The sequence below is a fragment of the Lipotes vexillifer genome, unplaced genomic scaffold (genome assembly GCF_000442215.2).
Source record: "Lipotes vexillifer unplaced genomic scaffold, Lipotes_vexillifer_v1.1 scaffold73, whole genome shotgun sequence".
Classification (NCBI taxonomy): domain Eukaryota; kingdom Metazoa; phylum Chordata; class Mammalia; order Artiodactyla; family Lipotidae; genus Lipotes; species Lipotes vexillifer.
Genome location: NW_006772656.1, coordinates 290,261 through 313,599, shown reverse-complemented (window position 1 = coordinate 313,599; position 23,339 = coordinate 290,261). Strand labels below are relative to the sequence as shown.

The 23,339-nt window shown below is 36.5% G+C and overlaps 1 protein-coding gene across 2 annotated transcripts in view; it reads right to left on the bottom strand.

The window, feature by feature from the left end:
- The window catches only part of CLASP2 (cytoplasmic linker associated protein 2), a 181,653-nt gene that overhangs the window by 150,197 nt on the left and 8,117 nt on the right, over positions 1-23,339 (bottom strand). For both annotated transcript variants that reach the window (XM_007447690.1, XM_007447689.1), the window contains exons 2-6: positions 16,654-16,732; positions 10,722-10,825; positions 8,331-8,422; positions 7,044-7,119; positions 5,401-5,498 (exon numbers count right to left, since the gene is read on the bottom strand). In XM_007447690.1, the coding sequence (XP_007447752.1) occupies positions 5,401-5,498; positions 7,044-7,119; positions 8,331-8,422; positions 10,722-10,825; positions 16,654-16,732 (449 nt within the window). The remainder of the gene's footprint in view (positions 1-5,400; positions 5,499-7,043; positions 7,120-8,330; positions 8,423-10,721; positions 10,826-16,653; positions 16,733-23,339) is intronic.

The following is a 23,339-nucleotide window of genomic DNA, read 5'->3' as shown; positions in this document are numbered from 1 at the left end:
TACCGCAAAAAAAAAAAAAAAAAAGAAAGAAAAAGAAAAAAAGCAAGATTTTTGGCATATTATGCTTTATTATTTCAAGAAAGGTAAAAACGCAACTGAAATGCAAAAAAGAGATTTGGGCAGGGTATGGAGAAGGTGCTGTGACTGATCGAACGTGTCAAAAGTGGTTTGCGAAGTTTCATGCGGGAGATTTCTTGCTGAACTATGCTCCACGGTCAGGCAGACCAGCTGAAGTTGACAGCGATCAAATCGAGACATTAATTGAGACCAATCAACATTGTTCCCAACACAGGAGATAGCTGACATACTGAAAATATCCAAATCAAGCACTGAAATTCATTTGCACCAATTTGATTATGTTAATCACTTTGATGTCTGCGTTTCACATGAGTTAAGCGAAAAAAACCTTCTTGACTGTATTTCTGCATGCGATTCTCTACTTAAACGTAATGAAAACGTTCCATTTTTAAAACAAATTGTGATGGACGATGGCAAGTGGATACTGTACAATAATGTGGAATGGAAGAGATCATGGACAAGTAAAATGAACCACCACCAACTACACCAAAGGCCGGTCTTCATCCAAAGAAGGTGATGCTGTGTATATGGTGGGACTGGCAGGGAGTCTCCTTCCAGAAAACCAAACGATTAATTCCAACAAGTACTGCTCCCAATTAGGCCAACTGAAAGCAGCACTCAACGAAAAGTGACAAAAGAAAACGCATGATATTCCATCAGGATAACACAAGACCGCATGTTTCTTTGACGACTAGGCAAAAACTGTTACAGCTTGGTTGGGAAGTTCTGATTCATCTGCTGTATTCACCAGACATTGCACCTTTGGATTTCCATTTATTTAGGTCTTTACAAAATTCTCTTAATGGAAAAAATTTCCACTCCCTGGAAGACTGTAAAAGGCACCTAGAACAGTTCTTTGCTTAAAAAGATAAAAAGTTTTGACAAGATGGAATTATGAAGTTGCCTGAAAAATGGCAGAAGATAGTGGAACAAAAGGGTGAGTACGCTGTTCAATAAAGTTCTTGGTGAAAATGAAAAATGTCTTTTATTTTTACTTAAAAACCAAAGGCACTTTTTGGCCAACCCAATACTTTAGTTCCAACCTTATAATGAATCTACTCAGTAACCAAGACATTTTTTAAAAGTACATAAAAATCATGCTAAGGAAACTTAAGGCAAACATAAAAACAATGAAATACGTCAGAAATTAAAGTGATGCTGATATGACTGATAATCTGATGTTTTTCCTGTTAACCTATTTTAATTCAACAGCAATTCTATTAGCACTTCTGACTTTATATTCAGAATAATACACTTCTACTATCACTTCTTTAAAAAAAGTGTTTCTTATTACAAAAGCAATGTATACTCATTATAGAAGAAAATTAGGAAATATAAATAGGAACAAAGAAAAAAACCACAATCCCACCATCTAGAGAACTTATTTAACTACATGCTTTCTGATGTTTTATATTTATATATAAATTTTTTTCAGACCATGATCATGGGATCATGCTGACAGCACTAATTTTTACTTTCCAATATTATATCATGCTATGATTTATTCTTTCTTCTTAAATTTATTTATTTATTTATGGCTGCATTAGGTCTTTGTTGCTGCACGCGGGCTTTCTCTAGGTGCAGCGAGCTGGGGCTACTCTTCGTTGCGGTGCACAGGCTTCTCATTGCAGTGGCTTCTCTTGTTGTGGAGCATGGGCTCTAGGCACGCGGGCTTCAGCAGTTGTGGCACATGGGCTCTAGAGCGCAGGCTCAGTAGTTGTGGCACACGGGATTAATTGCTCCGTGGCATGTGGGATCTTCCTGGACCAGGGCTCGAACCTGTGTCCCCTGCAGTGGCAGGCGGATTCTTAACCACTGTGCCACCAGGTAATTCCCACTATGATTCTTAAATTATGACTTAGAGATTTGGGTTAAGTCTTTAATTGCCAAATGTTTTTCTCACATCAATGGTTCTATCATTATTTCACTTCTAAAACCTTAGTTAAGCCTTGGTCCACATCCTGTCATTTTTTTACTTGTAAATTGAGGTTGAAAATACTGTTTGGTCTAAAAAAATTTTATTTTAGTTGAAAACCTTCTAGGAATTCATTATAATGGGATTTCTAAACCTTAACCTCAGCTCTTACCCCCATTAAATTCAACAAATATTCACACATCTGAAAGCACTGCAGTCAAAAGACACAGGTCCCTTCATCCTACAAAGTAGTTACCTTCCAGAGAATTGAGCAGACACTAGACAGGCTGCCCAGAGACAAGATGGACAAGATGAGACAGGGGAGGGAAAACTGGAATTGGAAGATGGGACTTCAGAATGAAGACCAGACAGCCCAGAAACAGAAAGGAGAGGATTTAGGAAAGCTCTCTGGGAAAAAAGGCAGAACAAGATGTTACAAAGGATGAAATTAACACTCAGCTATTCAGTAGCAAAAAGGGAGTAGGAAACTCAGGGCTGGAAGCTCTGAGAGAAAAGAGGGTTGGTAAGGAATTGAGGTGGGACAGATAAAATATACAGCAAGGAATGCAGATACAGGCAGCTTTAACGGGAAGAGGGGTCAACTGAAAGATCAGGCAAATATAATAGTAACAGGGAGAAAGAAAGGAAAAAGAAATAAAAAGCTATTATAAAATAATAATACAGCTATTTAGAAAAACAAGCTTATTCATAATGGAGGATCATTACACATATAATCTGATGGAAAAGGAGGAAAGGAACAATGTAAGAGTAGAAAGAAGAGACTGGGATCTTTTAAGTAATTCAGGAAGAAAAAGAATTTAGGAAATTCAACAGAAGGCAAATACAACAGAGGCTGGAATATCCAAAACACAACTTAGGAGGCCAAATAGAGGCCTGTAAAGCTCTGGAAGGTTCTGATTCAGGATAAGGATAGAGAACAGTAAAGCACTAGGATAAAATTGGAAAAGCAACTCTATCCAAAGTCCATATTTAAGCTTAGAGTCATAATAATAAATTGCAAGTACAATACGAAAGAGGTAATTAGGTATCTCAGAACTTATCTTTCTTTATAACAGCCAATTATTGAGATAAAACTCATACCATATAATTCACCCCCTTAAAGCGCACAATTCAATGGTTTTAAATATAAAGCCAGAGATGTACACAATCAATTTCAGAATGTCATCATCATCCCAAAAAACAACCCTGTACCCATTAGCAGTCACTCCCCATTCCTCCCAATTTCCTCAGTCCTACACAACCATTAATCTAACTTCCGTTCTACAGATTTGCCATTTCATATAAATGAAATGGTCCAATATTCCAGCCACTCTGGAAAACTGTCTGTGAATATCAACTAAAGGTAAACATACCCTATGGCCCAGCACTTCCATTCAAATATATTCCAAGAGAACAAATACATAAGTATACCAAAAGACATGCATAAGAATGTTTCTAACAACAATAATTCATAAATGCTACAAAATGAAAACAACTCAGAAGTCCATCAACAGTATGGATTCATAAAGTATGACCTACTCATACAAAGGAGAACTATAAGGCAATGAAAATGAACAACTATAGCTGGATCCAACAACCCAAATGAATCTTAAAGAGATAATGTTAACTGAAAGAAGAAAGACACAAAAAGTATACACTATATGATTCCATTTATATAAAATTCAAACAGAGGCAAAACTAACGTATGGTGATAGAGTCAGGACTATGGTTACTTCTGGGAAGGAGAGAAAAGACAAGGATTAAGAAAGACTTGGGGAGGATTCTGGAATGTTGTAATGTTCTACTTCTTCACCTGTGTGGGAGATACATGTGTGTATTCACTTTGTGATAACTTACAGAGCTGCATACTTACAATTTATGCACTATTCTGTATGAATGTCAAAATTGAATAAAAATTCTAAATACTTTAAAAAAACATAATCTCAATATAAATTAAAAAATATAAAATGTAACATATATACATACACTCACACAAAATATATCAATATATGTTAATACCATTTCTTTCATAAAATGATACAGAATTTATTCAAATAAAATCCTTGTTAACCCTGGAAGTAGAAAGCAAATGGATAAATAAGTAAACAAAATGCATATTTTTTAGACGACCTTATCACCTAAAAAATAATTCATACTGGAAATAATCTACGTGGTAAGAGAGGCAGCCAGATCTGATGAGACTTATGTAAACAGAACACACCACCACCTATGAAGTAGTCTTGCTCCTCCTGCCACCCCCCACCGAAAATCTGACCAAGCCTATAGATCCAACTACCAATTTACAGGATATAAAGACAGAAGAACACATTAAACCACACCACAGGAAAAGAATTAGTAATATCCAGGATATGGGAAACCTTTCAGGGTAAACTACCCAACTTATTCAACAAATAAAACACAGAGAAAAAAGTACCTGGGGGTACACAAAGATTTAAACAGGCTTGTAATACATATCAACTAATTGTTGTACTTTATCTGTATACTGATTCAAACTGTTGAAATATATACATACAACATTTATAAAACATTATGACATTTATGAAAATTTGAACCCTAACTGGATATTTGATATTACAGAATTATTTGCAAAAAAATGTAAGGTGTGATGATTGCACTGTGGTTGTGATTGGAAAAAAAAATTTTTTTTCCCTTTAGAAATATGTTGAATAACAAAAAGGACCTACTGTATAGAACAGGGAATTATATTCAATATCTTGTAATAACCTATAATGGCACAGAATCTGAAAAAGATTATATATATGTATATATATGCATATAAACTAAATCACTTTGCTGTAAACCTGAAACACTGTAAATCAACTATACTTCAGTGAAAAAAAATTTAAAAATAAAATAAAAAATATATTGAATAATTACAGATGAAATGTTATGAGTTGGATTTGCTTGAAAATAATACAGGACAAGAGTAAGTAGGTATCGGCTCGGTGCTTTGTGACCGCCTGGTGGGGTGGGATAGGGAGGGTGGGAGGGAGGGAGATGCAAGAGGGAAGAGATATGGGAACATATGTATATGTATAATTGATTCACTTTGTTATAAAGCAGAAACTAACACAACATTGTAAAGCAATTATACCCCAAAAAAAAGTTAAAAAAAAAAAAAAAAGAGTAAGTAGGTAAGGGTGTAACAAACAAAACTGTCCACAAGTTAGTTATTGAAGATGGATAATAGGTACATGAGGTTCATTATACTATCCTGTCTAGAACAGTATAGAATCTTAAGAATTTTTTAAACAGTAATAACCTATATGTCCTTTTATATCTTTTGAAAATTAAAGCATTCCAGAAAATTGAACCTATTTTAAATAAGCACATGAAATTAAAACCTTTAAAATCACTGGCCAAAAAATAAATTTAGCAAGACTTACCTAGCAAGGGGAATTCCTCTCTTATAAAGGTCCACTCTCACTTTCTCTCCCACATGTCTATAAATCTCCACCACAGCCAATATTGCAGCATCTCTAACCTGCCAAATAATTCAGAACTTTAAAAACTTACATGAGACAATAAAATACTTCACCTCAAGGTAACATTAAATTCACAGACCAACTTGAAGCTCCAAGTTGGTTTTAATGTCTCTAAACCCCTGGGAGATTAGGGCAGGTCATTAACAAAAACCAAGACGACCTGCCAAGAAACCTCTAGAGAAGCCTTGTAAAAGTTTTACAGAAATCTAAGAAACATGTAAATAAATGTGGCTTTTAAAAAATCTTCTATTTGTAAGAATATTGTATAAAGAACTGATAATAACTATATGACTACAAATCATTATCGTGGTTAACATATTTTCGTAGAATAAAACTGCCTTTCAAGAATGTGGCCTGAACGCAAACAGATAATTATACACCAATGTTCACAGCATCATTATTCACAATAGCCAAAAGGTGGAAACAACCCAAATGTCTATCCATGGATGAATGGATAAACAAGATGTCGTATATACGTACAATATTATTCAGCCTTAAACAGGAATGGAAGGAAATTCTGACACGTGCTACAACATGGATGAACTGTGAAGACATTATGCTAAGTGAAATATGCCAGATACAAAAGGACAAATATTGTATGGTTCCACGTTTATGAGTAGTCAAATTCATTTGGAGAGAAAGTAAAACGTGGCCACCAAGAGCTGAAGGACTGGAGGAAATGAGGAGTTATCGTTTAATGGGTAGAGAGCTTCAGCTTGGGAAGATGAAAAAGTTCTGGAGATGGGTGGTGGTAACGGCTGCACAACAATGTCAGTGTACTTACTGCCAATGAACTGTACACTTAAGAAAGGCTGAAATGGTATATTTTATGTTGTGAATATTTTACCACAATTAAAAGAAAAAATAAATGTGGCCTAAAGACGGGAATGTGGAAGACAGCTTTTAGTTCCTTTACATAGCTCACTGTCGAAGGGCAAATGAAGAGACAGTAGAACTCTACAAACCTCTAGAGGCGCAGCTAGGGCCTAAAAGCAAGGAAATATCCAGGGTCATTCCAAATGCCCAAGCTGTGCCAAAAGGGTTACAGCCAAGATTCAATTCCACCACAAAGGACAAGATCCGGAACACACCCCTGTTTATGCCTATAGTATTTGAAGCTCAGGGAATGAAATTTCCAACAAGTGATATACCACTGGCACAAACAGGGTTATGACTGTTGCAAAAGTTGTTATGCAGGAATGAAAAGGAAGCTGACAATCTGCCCTCACAACTAGCTTATAGGAGGACTAGAGAAGGAAATTCAGCTTCTTTGTTACTCAATCTTTCAAACTCAAGAACTATCCTTTAAGTCCCATCTATCCTTAATACTAGCCAAACAGCTAACAAACTTAAGCTACGTTTGTGAATATAATGTATTCTTAAAAACTAAATGTGGTAGACTTTAAAAGAAAAAAATGAAGTGGAATCTTGATTTTACCACCCCCCTCCACCCCCTCTCTTCTTTTTAAAAATGGAACAAGAGCATTAGAAAACAAGAGGTGGCTAAAAAATTAGTCAGTGCTTAAATGTAGATAAAATTTTACCTGACTGTTGGAATCTCCAAATAGGATACACAAATGTGGTACCAACTTGCTGAGGACTAGTGGCTGAGCCCCAAAACTAAATATAATTTGAAAAAAAAAAATAAAGAGAATTTGGTTTTAATCAAACAGTAAACAAAATATCCTTATACTTTTATCTGTCTTGATAAGACAAATACGGTGGAGAGCACGGGCACACATCATTAAAACATGAAGGCTATGAGACACAAGCAAAACCTAATTCTAAACAATGTGAGATACATAAAATTGAATAATCATGACTGACAATGAAAACTGTCAACACATGATCCAACAGAGCAAAATGTTCAACCAATGGCACTCTTAAACCTAGCAACCTATCAATCACTTAGAAAATTTGAGCTTTTGCATTAAAATACTGGTTTTTTAGACTCTGGGTCTCAAACAAATTTGCATCCCAGTACAATAAGTAAATTAAAAGATCTTTATTTATGCTTATTAATATTTTGATGAGGTCATTGGTTGAAAGCAAATGACGAGACAGCCAAAAACCATGAAAGTTGTGCAGGCTGAATGCACTTACAAGCTCTAGATGGCAGAAAGGACCATAGAGGAGTAAAAGAAAATAAAACGAAGGTATAGTTAGAGAAAAGGAAGTAACACTACAAAAAAAGTTGAAAGCTACTATATATTACCTATCTTGTTGCACAGAACTTGAAAAAATCATCCAGAAAGAGAAGAAAAGCCCTAGTTTACAATTTCTTCAGGCTGGAGTTCTGAGCTCTGTGGCATTTATGCTGTCAGAGCTCTGCACACTGCTGTCAGCTTCACTGTTTGGTTACCTGGGGGAGTCTTATTCAGTCTATGATTTTGGTAACCACCTGCACTGCTCTAGAAAACCTAGGGCCAACTGGCAAAAGCGGGCTGGGGAAAATGGCTACAATTGTTGAAATACCACTGAGTTTAAAAAAATTCCAAACTGGGTCCAGAACAGAGGTAGATCCTAAGTTATATCAGCGTATTTGTTATATGACCATATACTTGGGTGGCAACTATTAACATACTAAAGAGAAAAAAAGAAACTCTTCTTATCAATGACTAATAATTTTAAATTAACAACATGAAAGATAACAACATACATACAAAAAAATTAACATAAAGCTATCAAATAGAAAAACTCTGGTGCCAGAGATAAATTAATAACTATTTAAAATTTGTTATTTCCATAGCTTTCCTTGAGCTTTGTGAAATGGATTTTGCTTTTTTTTTTTAGAAAAATGAAAAACATACTCCAGTAATCATAAAACTTACATGTTTAATGTTTCAATAAGACACAGACACACGCCTTCTCGAGATCGAAAATTCTTGTGCTTAAAACCAGAAGCCAACTGTTCCCAAATGTACTATTTGAAAGAAAAGTAAACATGTATAACAAAAAATTAAATTACTCATGTTATAATCTTTTATCTATTCCCAACTTTACTACCAACCTTATTGGTAGCTAAATTTTCCCACAGATTTTTCCTCTACAAGTTTTTCTAAGCCAAATTTGCACTGATAACTGCTCTCACCCATTTTTTTTGTTTGTTTGTTTTGCGGTACGTGGGCCTCTCACTGTTGTGGCCTTTCCCAGAGCACAGGCTCCGGATGCGCAGGCTCAGCGGCCATGGCTCACGGGCCCAGCCGCTCCGCAGCATGTGGGATCTTCCCGGACCGGGGCATGAACCCGTGTCCCCTGCATAGGCAGGCGGACTCTCAACCACTGCGCCACCAGGGAAGCCCTCTCACCCATTTTTAAATATCTTAATCACATTTTCAATTTTTATTTTATATCTTTCACTTTAGATTTCAATTATTCTCCGAAAAACTGTGTCCAACATTTAAAAACCTTAAAATTTCCAAGGACATATAATTTCTTCTAAACTTTAGAAACCTTCAATAACAATGTTACCATTATAAGCCTAGTAGTATTGTAAGCATTTAAAAGGTCCAATGTTGCCTAGCAACTAGTACAGACTGTCACATAGAACAGGCTTTTTCAGCATTTTATAATTCAGGGATTTTTTCCATTTAACACTGGATCCAAATACAGAAACATAATCATTCTATTGCTACCCACTATAATCTTTTTTTTTTGAAAAAGAATAGATAAACCTATACAAACAATCTAAAACAATTATATGGGTTTGTTATAAGAAGGAATTCAACTTTGTTTTTCTAAACATATAGCCAATTGTCCCAATCAATCCTTTCTCCACATTTAAGAAACACCACCCTTACCATTTACTAAACTAATGTGTACATACATGCATACACACATACTCTAACACATACACACAAACCCCTACTCCTGGACTCTATTCTCCCTGGACTCTATATTCAGTTCTACTAATTATTTCCCTCTGCCAAACTTTGTGGAGGGTAACTTGGAAGTTTACCAAAAAAGTCTTAAATGTGAATAACCTGATCCAGCAACACTGTCTCTGGAACTCTGTTCTATAATTACATTTATGTCCAAAGACACACGTACAAGGATGTTCTTTACAGCACTCATAATAACAGCATGTCAAAAACAAGTTAAAATTTGAACTGCTAAGCAAGTGTCAAAGGATACCCATCAAATTATAAGGATTATATATATATATCTTTATACTCTACGGTATTAAAAATCTGAGGAAGTTTACTTTCACTACTATTTGGATTTTTTATAAAACATATGTAATACAATTCTTAAACTGTATTTTAAATGATAACACTTAGTATCACTATATTTTGTAAATTCTGGTTTTTTTCCCACTTAACATGAGCTACTCTTTTTTATTTTTTTTTAATAAATTTATTTATTTTTGGCTTCATTGGGTCTTCATTGCTGCACAAGGGCTTTCTCTAGTTGTGGCGAGCGGGGGCTACTTTTTGTTGTGGTGCACAGGCTTCTCATTGCGGTGGTTTCTCTTGTTGCAGAGCATGGGCTCTAGGCATGCGGGCTTCAGTAGTTGTGGCACATGGGCTCAGTAGTTGTGGCACACGGGCTTAGGTGCTTCGCGGCATGTGGGATCTTCCTGGACCAGGGCTCGAACCCGTGTCCCCTGCCTTGGCAGGCGGATTCTCAACCACTGCGCCACCAGGGAAGCCCCCGACATGAGCTACTCTTTAAAATCTTTGTTTACGTGTCAATTTATTTTTACTCCTCTTTCAAAATACGTCCGTAAGGGCAATTTTTTTCTACCATATTCATAAAAAACAGGTCACCGTCATCTAATATATGCCTTATAATTAGTAACCATCTGTTAAAATAAGAAATTTTCTCCTTGTTTCAGTAAGAGTTGCAGAAATTCATATAACATTCAGTAGTTCTCAAAATAAGCTTTCTCACTGAACATTGTATTATTTGTAGGTAGCAAAAACCAGAAAATCCTAACAAATAGTATACTCAGTACATTGTCAAATCACTTAAATCTATGAGTTAGCTTTTTGAAAAAGCATTAAAAGAAAAGTAAGAAAAAGGAAAGCAAAAAATCAAAAAGCTAAATACTGACACTTTATCTTAAATTTCAACTTCTTTAAAGCATTAGCAATAATTTACTGTTTAAAATTTTAGCTTTTATGTCCCTGGGGTTTTACTGACTTGCAGTGATTACCATCTATCTTTACTGTCATTTAATCATTAATTAGCAAAATCTGAATTCTAAAATGTAGGCCTACCATAGGTGGTGCTACTTGATCCATTAACTTCAGTATCAGAGTCTGAGCTTCATCTCGAACCTTGTCTTTGGCATCTCCCATTCTGTCTATTAAAGCTACAATAACTAGAGAAATTAAGGGGGAAAAGAATAAATATTTATAATTCATCTCCATTATAAACTGTATTTTACAAAATTACAAACATCAATTATTTACATAAATGAAAAGTTATGAGGTAAGCAAACTGTTTCAAGTTCTTTACTCATGAGTACAATCAAAAATAAATGAGAAGCAAGTTTCAAAAGAATACATACAGTATGACATCCACTTATAATAATAATGTTCAAAAAACAGGCAAAACTTAATATTATTCTGCTTAGAGATACATATAGACGGTTAAGCTCTACAGACCAACAAGGGAGCGATTATCCCAAAGGTCATAACAGCAGTCATCTCTGGTAGAGGGTGGGAGGTGTCATCAGGAAATGCAGAGGGAGCGTATAAGGAACTGGCAGAGCTCTAGTTCTTTGACCTGGGCACAGGCAGGTGTTGGTTTTATAGTTATTATTTAAATTGTACATGCTTGATACGTATTATTCTATATGTACAACATATTACTCAAATGACAAAAACAAAGCACGGGTCCATGGGATTGAGGTCTTTCTCTACTATGTCCAAGACTTTGACACTATTCCATGAAAGGAGGCAGGAAAGGCAGGTTAGAGTCCATTCTTAGAGAGTTTTCATGAAACAGGTTGCTGTAACTATAAATCAACAAAGCACCACAAAGAAATCACATCTATTGGGTGTGGGGAGAAGGAAACAGGAGAGGGGCTAGAACTGAGGTTATAGTTTCTAAAGTCAGCCCATAGGGCAAAAACATCTCATAGTCAAAATTATCTTTTTGTAATCCCTTAAATTACCACTACCACTCAGTGTAGTATTACTAGGTGTGTGACCAAACTATTTAATCTTTTTGTCTTTATCTCCTCAACCCATAAATATGTGCAGCAGTACTCACCTCAGAAGATTACTGAAATACATGTAAACAACTCAGAGAGTGAAGGACACTGGGTAAGCATTCAATGTGTCTCTAGTTTATTTATAGACACATATAATTAAATGTGTACGTAATGTAATGCAAATGTATGCTGCAATGTTAACATTGTCTATAACATAACAACCAGAACTGATATAATAATCAACAACATTTAAGGAAAGAAGGAACACATCCTCCTGGAAGAAAATGATTCAAGTGAGAAGCCAACCATACAAAATGGAAAGATCATCCAAAAATCTAAGCTTAATCAAGGAAATGATTATGTAGGAAAACAAAGTCCTTGTCATAAAAATCATAAGCCTAATCATGAGGCAACTGAAGTATCTGTCAGTTGAAACAATATAAATCCTTCTCATTTTGCTTAGATGCATTGTTAACACTAGAAAAATTCACCTATATCTACAGGATTGGCTATTGTGGGACTCATTCTGATAGCTTCTGACAGACAGAAGACAATACTAAACACTAGTAAATGTTAGATATTATTATGTACTAAGCCCTGAATTATCTCACTTAATCCTCATAACAATCCTATGAAACAGAGTAGGCCCGTTTGATAGAGAAGGCCCAGAGTGATTAAATACTTTGACCAAGGTCACACAAGTAGCAAATAGTGAAATCAGGATTTAAGTAATCTACACAGTGTTAGGCTACAGTTATAACTACTTCCATTTATTTGTGACTGAGGTGTTGTGTGTGTGTGTGTGTGTGTGTGTGTGTGTGTGTGTGTGTGTGTATTAACAACCACATAACAATAATGAAAAAAAAATAGACACTTCATTCCTGAGAGGTAGAGTTTAACTCCAAAAGAAAATAAAGGGACTTCTCTGGTGGTCCAGTGGTTAAGACTCCGTGCTTCCACTGCAGGGGGCACGGGTTCGATCCCTGGTTGGGGAACTCAGATCCCGCATGCCGTGCGGCGCAGCCAAAAAAAAAAAAGTTTGGGCCCAAACGGGGCTCACTTCAATTTAAAAACTAAAATTTGTAAAACATAAACAACTAAAACAAAAAATCTCACACTACATAAACTTAAGATTTACAGCTATTAAACAAAAAAATTCATAATTTTTTTCCTTTTTAACATATAAACTCTTGGAGTCAAACAGAACAAGATTTACTTCTAGCTCTGCTAGTTATTTAATTATGCAAGATAGTAAACTTCTCTAACTTCAAAGTTTCTTTGTCTGTAAAATAAAGAGGGATCCAGGTCTATACCTCACACAGCTAGTGAGAGAATAAGTAAAACTGGTAAAAAGCACCTGTGGCTAAGCCCATAATAACCATTCAGAAGTGTTAGCACTATTCCTTAAAGATCTGTAGATAATGAACATGCAATCAATAATTATTGGGAATACAAAACAGAGCTTTTCACTCTGTAAACTCTCAAAAAGAACCTGTCAAACAAACAAATACATCTATCATAGACTGGAATTTGGACAGTGAAAACATGGAAGAAATCTGAAGCATAGGTGTTAATATATTTTATTCTCTTAGCATTGTACAAGATGCAAACCATTGTACAAGATGCAAAGCTGATGACCAGGCATCCTGACTGTTCTAATACCTTTTCTACAAAACCATTTTGGACTAAAACTATCTGTTTAAGATTTGTAAAATATGAAATCCTTTACTGTTGTCATAAAACCAGGCTTGGGGGAATCATAAAACCAGGGTTGGTGGTCCAGTGGTTAGGACTCTATGCTTTCACTGCCTAGGGTGCAGGTTTAATCCCTGGTCAGGGAACTAAGATCCCTCAAGCTGCACGGTGTGGCAAAAAAAAAACTTGGTTGGTGATCAGTGTTAAATGTAAATTGTATTTTTTTTTTTTGGTTTGAACATTAAATTTTTCCACAGTACACGTAGTCACAAGAGAAAATTTAAATATATTAAAGAATTACATTAATACAGTCCATACTTTTTTTGGTACTTTGTCTAAAACTGAACCTCAATTTTCCTAAAACTTCACTTTTAATGTAAAAAGATAAAAAATATCTGTAATGATAGTTAATAACCTAAGTGTACCAAAAGGAAAACAATATCACCACATCAAGTTACATATATCTAAGGTTACATTATCAAAAAAACCCTTCAGCACATAACTTAATTCAATTCCCTCCTTTTACGGAAAGGCTCCTAAAATGGTTTGGCTAAGATCTATGACGGAGTAAAACAAGAAAGCTAACTCTGGGATTCTTAGTCTAGTACTATATCTCTTTAAGAGCACACAGATATACTGTAGCCTCTCTTGTAGAGCTGTCATACAAATTAGAAATAATTATTTGAGGATAATCTTTCATATATGTAAAGTAGAGAAGCCCAGTAAATGGATAAAAAGTGGGCATTCAATAAATGGTAGCAAAACTGGGATGAAATTTTCCTATTATATCACACTGACTGTCAAGTAGTAACGAGTTCAGGTTTCACTAAGAAAAATAATGAACACTTAGGGTTCAAAGTGAAAACAATACTGACTAACAGTAAATGCACAGGGATAACCAGAAAGAGTTAGAAGATTAAAAGATAAAGTTATACATATGAGAATATGTAGATATGTGGGAAACATACAAAAAACACTAACCAACAAAAACAACTTAATGTAATTTATTAATATTTACGGGTATAAGAATCATGAAGTAAAAAAAAATTCAGTATATGGTAAGATTAATCTGCAAAGCTCCCAGATATTGAAATCAGAAGTAAATCATTAAAACAGAAAGGAAGGGGGCTTCCCTGGTGGCGCAGTGGTTGAGAATCCGCCTGCTAATGCAGGGGACATGGGTTCAAGCCCTGGTTCGGGAAGATCCCACATGCTGCAGAGCAACTAAACCCATGCGCCACAACTACTGAGCCTACGCTCTACAGCCCATGAGCCACAACTACTGAGCCCGCGCGCCTAAAGACTGTGTTCTGCAACAAGAGAAGCCACTGCAACGAGAAGCCAGTGCACCACAACGAAGAGTAGCCCTCACTTGCCACAACTAGAGAAAGCCTGCACACAGCAAAGAAGACACAACACAGCCATAAAAAAAAAAAAAAAAAATCCAAAAAAACCCCAGAAAGGAAGGACCATGGAGAAGAAGCGAGGATTTCAAAAACAAATAACAGCACAGCAGAGGCATAAACAAGCGAAGCCAGAACTAACAAGAGTGAGCAAGTTTTTGATTAACAACAGCGGAGAGTATTTACTGACAATCACAAATAAATAAGGCTGCTGAGGTGGAGAAGAGCCATACACGCTGAGAGAACTGAAACACCAAGGACAGAAAAACAGAAATAAGTTTTGAAAACAGGACAGTCCCGGGAGGCAGCAAGCTAGGGTTCTGGTCCTAATACTCCTACTGCCTCAATATGAGCAGTCAGTAGGTATATCAAACCCCATCTGGCCCTCCTTGTGTCTGAAAAATAAGTGAGATACGTGATACCTAGAATTACTCTCAACTCTAAAATATTGTCTGTAACAACTAATAATAGGGAGCTACTACAGGGCAGGGGTGACAGACAGTGGTGCCTACAGTCAGGGAGGTACCAGAAATGCCAAAAATGAACCAGACCTAAGAACTGCAGTATTCCAACCTCTGTGTATCATAACTGAAATTCTCAGTTATGAGGAAACAAGAGGAGATGGGAGGGACTTATGGATTGGAAAGCTCATGACCCAGACAAAAAGGAAGCTACAACAGAGCTTCTGCCTTTATTTACACGTGGAAATGGAAGAGCAGGGTTGCCACACTGGCCAGTTTTTCAAGACAAGCTACATATATGAATTTTTACTAACAATGATTCAAAATACATTAAGAGAATACATAAGCAAGTAACACATGTTTGCAGAGCACAGTTTTTAACATCTATCATAGGATTTTAAGCAGGAGACTGACAGCTTAAAAATCATCTTTTCAGAAGATATTCATACAAAGATTGAACTGGAACCAGGTATTGATTAAAAAGGAAATAATAGAGATAGAGAAAGTCACTAAGATGCTTCTGCTGAAAGGATAGACAATAAAAATAAAAGAAGAAATTGGCAGAATTTAGTGGCATACCAAACATGAAGCTGACCAAAGATAATTTGAAAATAAGGGTGATGATACATTATGAGGCATTAACTTAATCCATAAAAGAAATCACAAACATCTGAGGTTACCCTTAAATATATTTCAATATAATAAGACAAAATCCACTCACTGAAGCACTCCAAAAGGCACACAAAGGTCACTTAGGTTTAAAAGATAAGTCAAAGCCAACTTTGCAATCTAACTACTATACAAAGAGCTTTATACTAGCACATCGTTCTGGACTGCAAACACACTGTAAGTAAATGCTGCTCAAAGTACAGCCAGCAGCCCAGGACCAGTCTACAAACTACTTGTGGTAAAGAAATTGTGAGTTTTTCTAAAACAAGGTTTGGAAACAATCTGACCAAAGTAAATTATACATTTGTTGAATCTACCAATAAAAAACTGAGCCTTGTATTTTTTTCATTTCATTTTGCTGTAATTTATTTGTTGTATTTTACAAAATATTGGTCTGCAGTAGACTAACAATGAAAAAACTGGTCCTTCACCATAGATAAGTGAAAAGTGGTGCTGCGAATTATAAATTATTAATATGTTACAAAAAAGTAAAAGATAAGTTAAAAATTTGAAAATACAAAGAAAAAATCTATTAGCAGTATATTCATTAAGTTTTTTGCCTTTGTTTGCTTTTGTCTTAAAAGGAACATATTTACTTAAACAGGCTTAAAATCTTTTACGTTTGGCAAATTAAAATGCTAAGTAGCAGATCTCTGGGTTGTATAAAATTACATTTTTGCATTTACAAAGAACTAATTCTGTTAAAATTATGAGAAAAAAGTATGTCAAACCCTACAATAATTTTTAAATAAAGTTAACTTACCCATTGCTACATAGGACTTAAATCGTGTTGATAATCTGTCCACGAAGGCACTTAAAATTTCCAATCCCATTAATGACACCTACAGATGGAAAGAAATTTTAATGAATACAAATTATTGATGCATATTTTATTTTATTTTTTTTTTTTTGCCGTACGCGGGCCTCTCACTGTTGTGGCCTCTCCCGTTGTGGAACACAGGCTCCGGACGCGCAGGCTCAGCAGCCATGGCTCACGGGCCCAGCCGCTCCGCGGCATGTGGGATCTTCCCGCACCGGGGCACAAACCCGTGTCCCCTGCATTGGCAGGCGGACTCTCAACCACTGCGCCACCAGGGAAGCCCACTGATGCATATTTTGATATCAGTATGTAACTGCTGACGTAAAGATCTTCATATATTACCAAGTTTTTTAAAAAATAAGGAGATTGAAATATTCAGGGTGAACAGTCATGAGGGTAAGGCACCCTATTCTCAAATGGTTCAATAATAATAATGATGATGTGCAAATGCAGGAAGATAATGATATAGCATATTTGACAAAATATTAATAACTGGTAAATTAGGTGAAGGGTACACAGGAGTTCACTGACTATACCTGTCACTTTCCTGTAATGTTGAAATGTTTCTTAAATGAAACAGTTAAACAAAACAGCACATTTAATTACAGAGGAATTCTAGCTTCTGTCTGGGATGAAGAAACTGGAAAAAACCATCACTCCCACCATAAACAAGAAAAAGCCAAATAATCTACAAAATCAGAACTATTCTTGAATTCACCAGAAAGCTAAGATTGTAGAATAATCATCTAGGTTGAAATCTTTAAGAAAGACAGATGCCAAGGAGAATGGGACATAGCAGTAGGTCACATGTGGCAGAGGACAGATGGAAAATGAAGCTGAGATGCAAGTGTGTAAAAAGAATTCAGCTATATTCAACTCACTGTTAATAGTTAAGTGTGGGTTAGCATGAAAATACAGAATCCCTATTAGCTGCAGACACAAGGAGAGTTCACACCCACTTGCCAGCTCTTTCTCCACAAACCTCCAATGGACACTCATAATTAAGACTGAGGACAGGGCAGGAGATAAGAGAAAGTCTCTTGGTGATTACAGGTCTCGTAGGAAGGGAGCAGCTGCCTCTGCAGGAAAAGCACAAACCTTTCCCGTTTCCTTGTCCCACAAGAAACGACAGTTTGAAGCTACTGAGGGAAAGACAACGCTGTTACCCTCTAGACAGAGGTAAAAACTCATACCTATAAAGTAAAGAGAAAAGGAAAAAAAAAAAGCCTTCTACTTCAAGGGTAGAAGCAAAAAACCATGCTGGGCTCCGATGATTAAAGGTTTCAGCTGAGGAGGGGCAGGATTTCTGATAAAGCCTTGCCCCCAAGATTCAGGGACAGAGGGTTCCTAAGACTGAAGCTGGACCAGGAAAACAGTTGGACCAGCCCCACTACCCATAAACCAGCCAGCAAGAACAGAATAAGAAGCAACGGCAGTCTACCACTGGGGAAGAAGAAAACCCCTCTATGAAGCATGAGAAAAAAGAAGGTCTAAAGTGTAGGGGGTGGCACAGAAACATTGAGGACCCAATAATTCCACTCCTAGGTATATATCCAAAGGAATTAAAGCAGGACGCAAACAGATGCTTGCATGCCAATGTTCATTATGCATCATTCATTACAGCCCGAAGGTGGAAAAGCCCAAATGTCCATCAACTGATGAATGAATAAACAAAATGTGGTATATGCATTCAATCAAATATGATTTGGCTATAAATAGGAATGACTGACACATGCTACAACATGGATAAACCGTAAAATATTATGATAAGTGAAAAACCCAGACACAAATGGCTACATGTTCTGTGATTCAATTTATAAGAATGTCCAGAATAAGCAAATCCATAGATGGAAAGTAGATTAGTGGTACTTAGGACTAGCATATGTGGGGGATAGGAAGGTAACAGCTAAAGGTACTAGGTTCTTTTTTTTTTTTTTAACATCTTTATTGGAGTATAACTGCTTTACAATGGTGTGTTAGTTTCTGCTTTGTAACAAAGTGAATCAGCTATACATATACATATATTCCCAAATCTCCTCTCTCTTGTGTCTCCCTCCCACCCTCCCTATCCCACCCCTCTAGGTGGTCACAAAGCACCAAGCCGATCTCCCTGTGCTGCTTCCCACTAGCTATCTATTTTACATTTGGTAGCGTATATATGTCCATGCCACTCTCTCACTTCGTCCCAGCTTACCCTTCCCCCTCCCCATGTCCTCAAGTCCATTCTCTACGTCTGCATCTTTATTCCTGTCCTGCCCCTAGGTTCTTCAGAACCAATTTTTTTTAACGTCTTTATTGGAGTATAACTGCTTTACAATGGTGTGTTAATTTCTGCTTTATAACAAAGTGAATCAGTTACACATATACATATATCCCCATCTCTTCCCTCTTGCGTCTCCCTCCCTCCCACCCTCCCTATCCCACCCCTCTAGGTGGTCACAAAGTACCGAGCTGATCTCCCTGTGCTATGCGGCTGCTTCCCACTAGCTATCTATTTTACATTTGGTAGTGTATATATGTCCATGCCACTCTTACCCTTCCCCGTCCCGGTATCCTCAAGTCCATTCTCTAGTAGGTCTGTGTCTTTATTCCTGTCTTGCCCCTAGGTTCTTCATGACCATTTTTTTGTTTGTTTTTTAGATTCCATATATATGTTAGCATACGGTATTTGTTTTTCTCTTTCTGACTTACTTCACTCTGTATGACAGACTCTAGGTCCATCCACCTCACTACAAATAACTCAATTTCATTTCCTTTTATGGCTGAGTAATATTCCACTGTATATATGTGCCACATCTTCTTTATCCATTCATCTGTTGATGGACACTTAGGTTGCTTCCATGTCCTGGCTATTGTAAATAGAGCTGCAATGAACATTGTGGTACATGACTCTTTGAATTACGGTTTTCTCAGGGTATATGCCCAGCAGTGGGATTGCTGGGTCATATGGTAGTTCTATTTTTAGTTTTTTAAGGAACCTCCATACTGTTCATAGTGGCTGTATCAATTTACTTTCCCACCAACAGTGCAAGAGGGTTCCCTTTTCTCCACACCCTCTCCAGCATTTGTTTGTAGAATTTTTATGATGGCCATTCTGACTGGTGTGAGGTGATACCTCATTGTAGTTTTGATTTGCCTTTCTCTAATGATTAGTGATGTTGAGCATCCTTTCAGGTGTTTGTTGGCAATCTGTATATCTTCTTTGGAGAAATGTCTATTTAGGTCTTCTGTCCATTTTTGGATTGGGTTGTTTGCCTTTTGATATTGAGCTGCATGAGCTGCTTGTATATTTTGGAAATTAATCCTTTGTCAGTTGCTTCACTTGCAAATATTTTCTCCCATTCGGAGGGTTGTCTTTTTGTCTTGTTTATGGTTTCCTTTGTTGTGCAAAAGCTTTTAAGTTTCATTAGGTCCCATTTGTTTATTTTTGTTTTTATTTCCATTTCTCTAGGAGGTGGGTCAAAAAGGATCCTGCTGTGATGCATGTCATAGAGTGTTCTGCCTATATTTTCCTCGAAGAGTTTTATAGAGTCTGGACTTACATTTAGGTCTTTAATCCATTTTATTTCTGTGTATGGTGTTAGGAAATGTTCTAATTTCATTCTTTTACATGTAGCTGTCCAGTTTTCCCAGCACCACTCACTGAAGAGGCTGTCTTTTCTCCATTGTATATTCTTGCCTCCTTTATCAAAGATAAGGTGACCATATGTGTGTGGGTTTATCTCTGGGCTTTCTATCCTGTTCCATCTATCTATAGTTCTGTTTTTGTGCCAGTACCATACTGTCTTGATTACTGTGACTTTGTAGTACAGTCTGAAGTCAGGGACCCTGATTCTTCCAGCTCCACTGTTCTTTCTCAAGATTGCTTTGGCTATTCGGGGTCTTTTGTGTTTCCATACAAATTGTGAAATTTTTTGTTCTAGTTCTGTGAAAAATGCCATCAGGGTTCTTTTTGAGGTGATGAAAATGTTCTAAAATCGACTGTGCTGACTGTCATGCCTACCTACAAATATACTACAAAAAAATGAGCTGTACACTTCAAATGAGTGAACTGTACAATATGTGAATTATATCAATAAAGCTATTTAAAAAATTAACTGAAAGTGCACCAATAGACACACTCATACACAAAATTTAATAGATGATAAAAGCAGTATCTCAAATCAACAGGAAAAACATGAACTCTTAGTAAGATCTGACTTAGGAATCTACCCCGGAGAGATACCAGCAAAATTATGAGAAGACACACAAAGATTATTGCAAGAGACTGGAAACTATCCAATCATTCATCAGTGGTATGGGACAGATTCAAAAAATTATGGTACATCCACACTACAGAGTACTATGACACTTTAAAAATAAAAATGAGGGCTACCCTACTTCTGCTATGCAATGCTCTCCAAGATATATTAAGTGAAAAAAGCAAGTTGAAGAAATGTATGTGTATATTTTAAAAAGGGGACTACAAATAGATTTAGTTATAAATGTTTATTTAAAATACAGCAACAATGGAAAGATAATCAGAAAAACAATTTTATGGTTGGCAATAGGCTATAAGGAACAGAGAAAGCAACCAGACTATTTTGAATATACCTTCTTTGTAGCAATAACTAATTTCACTGAAAATCAAATAAAATAAGTAAACCTAAATGTATACTCAATTAGTAGCATAACCACACAGAAGACTATTCCAAGTGACTTTAAAATACAGCAATTTGACTATTATCTCTCCAGTGGGATATACCCTAAGGACAAAAATGAAACTCTGCAAAAAAGAAACTGTCAATGTTTTGAGAAATTCTGTTGATAGAAGGAGATACAGATGCAAGATATATAATAGTAAAAACTGTAGTCCTGAATCTGAATTAGAATATCAGTATGAACTCATGATATATTTTTCTTTAAATTAAACCTAACCCTATGCATTGAAAAAAATCTGGAAACAATGATCAGATGAGTAACAATAAGTTCCATTAGTACCCACACTGTAGTTTCCACATACCATTTCCCACAAAAAGGAACCAAAGCTTCTTGGAGAAGTGGCTGATTCCGGGGCAGGAGCAGAAAATATGATCTCATTATACCAGATAGCAAAGACTCTATCAAAGATTATTAGGGTCATGTGATAGAACAGCTTGGATATTAATAAGGATAATAATTGGGGACTTCTCTGGCAGTCCAGTGGTTAAGACCCTGCCCTTCCACTATAGGGGGCATGGGTTCGAGTTTGATCCCTGGTTGGGGAACTAAGATCCCACATGCTATGCAGCGTGGCCAAAAACAAAATAAAACAAAACAAAACAACACCAAAGAAACCAGCCTGAACATTAAAAAAAAAAAAGGGGGGGGGAGATAATAACTGTATTGTCTTGAAATGCATTAGATATAGTTAAATGCAAGAGTTCATAATGATAACATTATGAAAAACTATCTGGTCAACACTGGAGGATACTAGTTATTTTTACCTCATTATTTTGACAATTAGTAAATAAAGAATCATACGAACTATAAACTATAGTTTATATATAAACTATACCACTGGGTAACCAAATACTAGTAAACAGTGGAAGTTTCTTTTTATGAAAGTATTCCAGCTAATTAATGAAGGAATGACATAATTAGAATATCATTTTGCAAACCCTAATGAATAAGAGATCTAAACACTGAACATTAATGGCTGCTACCGACAGAGCAAGACCTTACGTGCCTTCCTAATGTTACATGCCAGCTGGTGGAAGAAGAGCACTACTTATGAAGTAGTCTTGCCAAAAAAAAAAAAAAGACTGATTCTGATCAAACTTTAGATCCAACTACCAATTTATAGGAAACACAGAGAAAACATCATAGGAATGAAATCAGCAAAATCCAGACTGTGGGAAACTCTACCACAAACAAAAGCCAAGAATTTTTTTAAAAAGGCACTGAGGGAGAAACAGATTAAGAGACTCAATAAACATGTTAGGACTTCCCTGGTGGTGCAGTGGTTAAGAACCCACCTGCCAATGCAGGGGACACAGGTTTGATCTCTGGTCTAGGAAGAATCCACATGCCGCGGAGCAACTAAGCCCATGAGCTATAACTACTGAGTCCACATGCCATGGCTACTGAAGCCCGCGCGCCTACAGCCCATGCTCCGCAACAAGAGAAGTCACCACAGTGAGAAGCCTGCACGCTGCAACGAAGAGTAGCTCCTGCTCGCCACAACTAGAGAAAGCCCATGTGCAGCAACGAAGACCCAACCCAGCCTAAATAAATAAACAAATAAACATGTTAACTGAGGTAAGCAGAATAATGGCCTCCCAAATGTGTTCACATCCTAATCCCCAGACCTGTGAAAAGATTAACTACATGGTAAAAAAAAAACTTTAAAGATGTGGTTAAGGATCTTAAGATGGGGAAATTACCCTGGGATTATCCTGGGCCCAAGAGTCCTTATAAGAGACAGGGTGGAGAATCAGTCAGAGTCAGAGGAGATGTGATGACAGAAGCAGTGGTGAGAAAGAAAGATCGGGGGATGAGATACTGAGGGCTTTGAAGATGGAAGAAAAGGCCATAAGCCAAGAAATGTAGGCAGTTTCTAGAAGCTAGAAAATTCTCTAAGGTCTCCAGAAGGAATACAATCCTGCTGA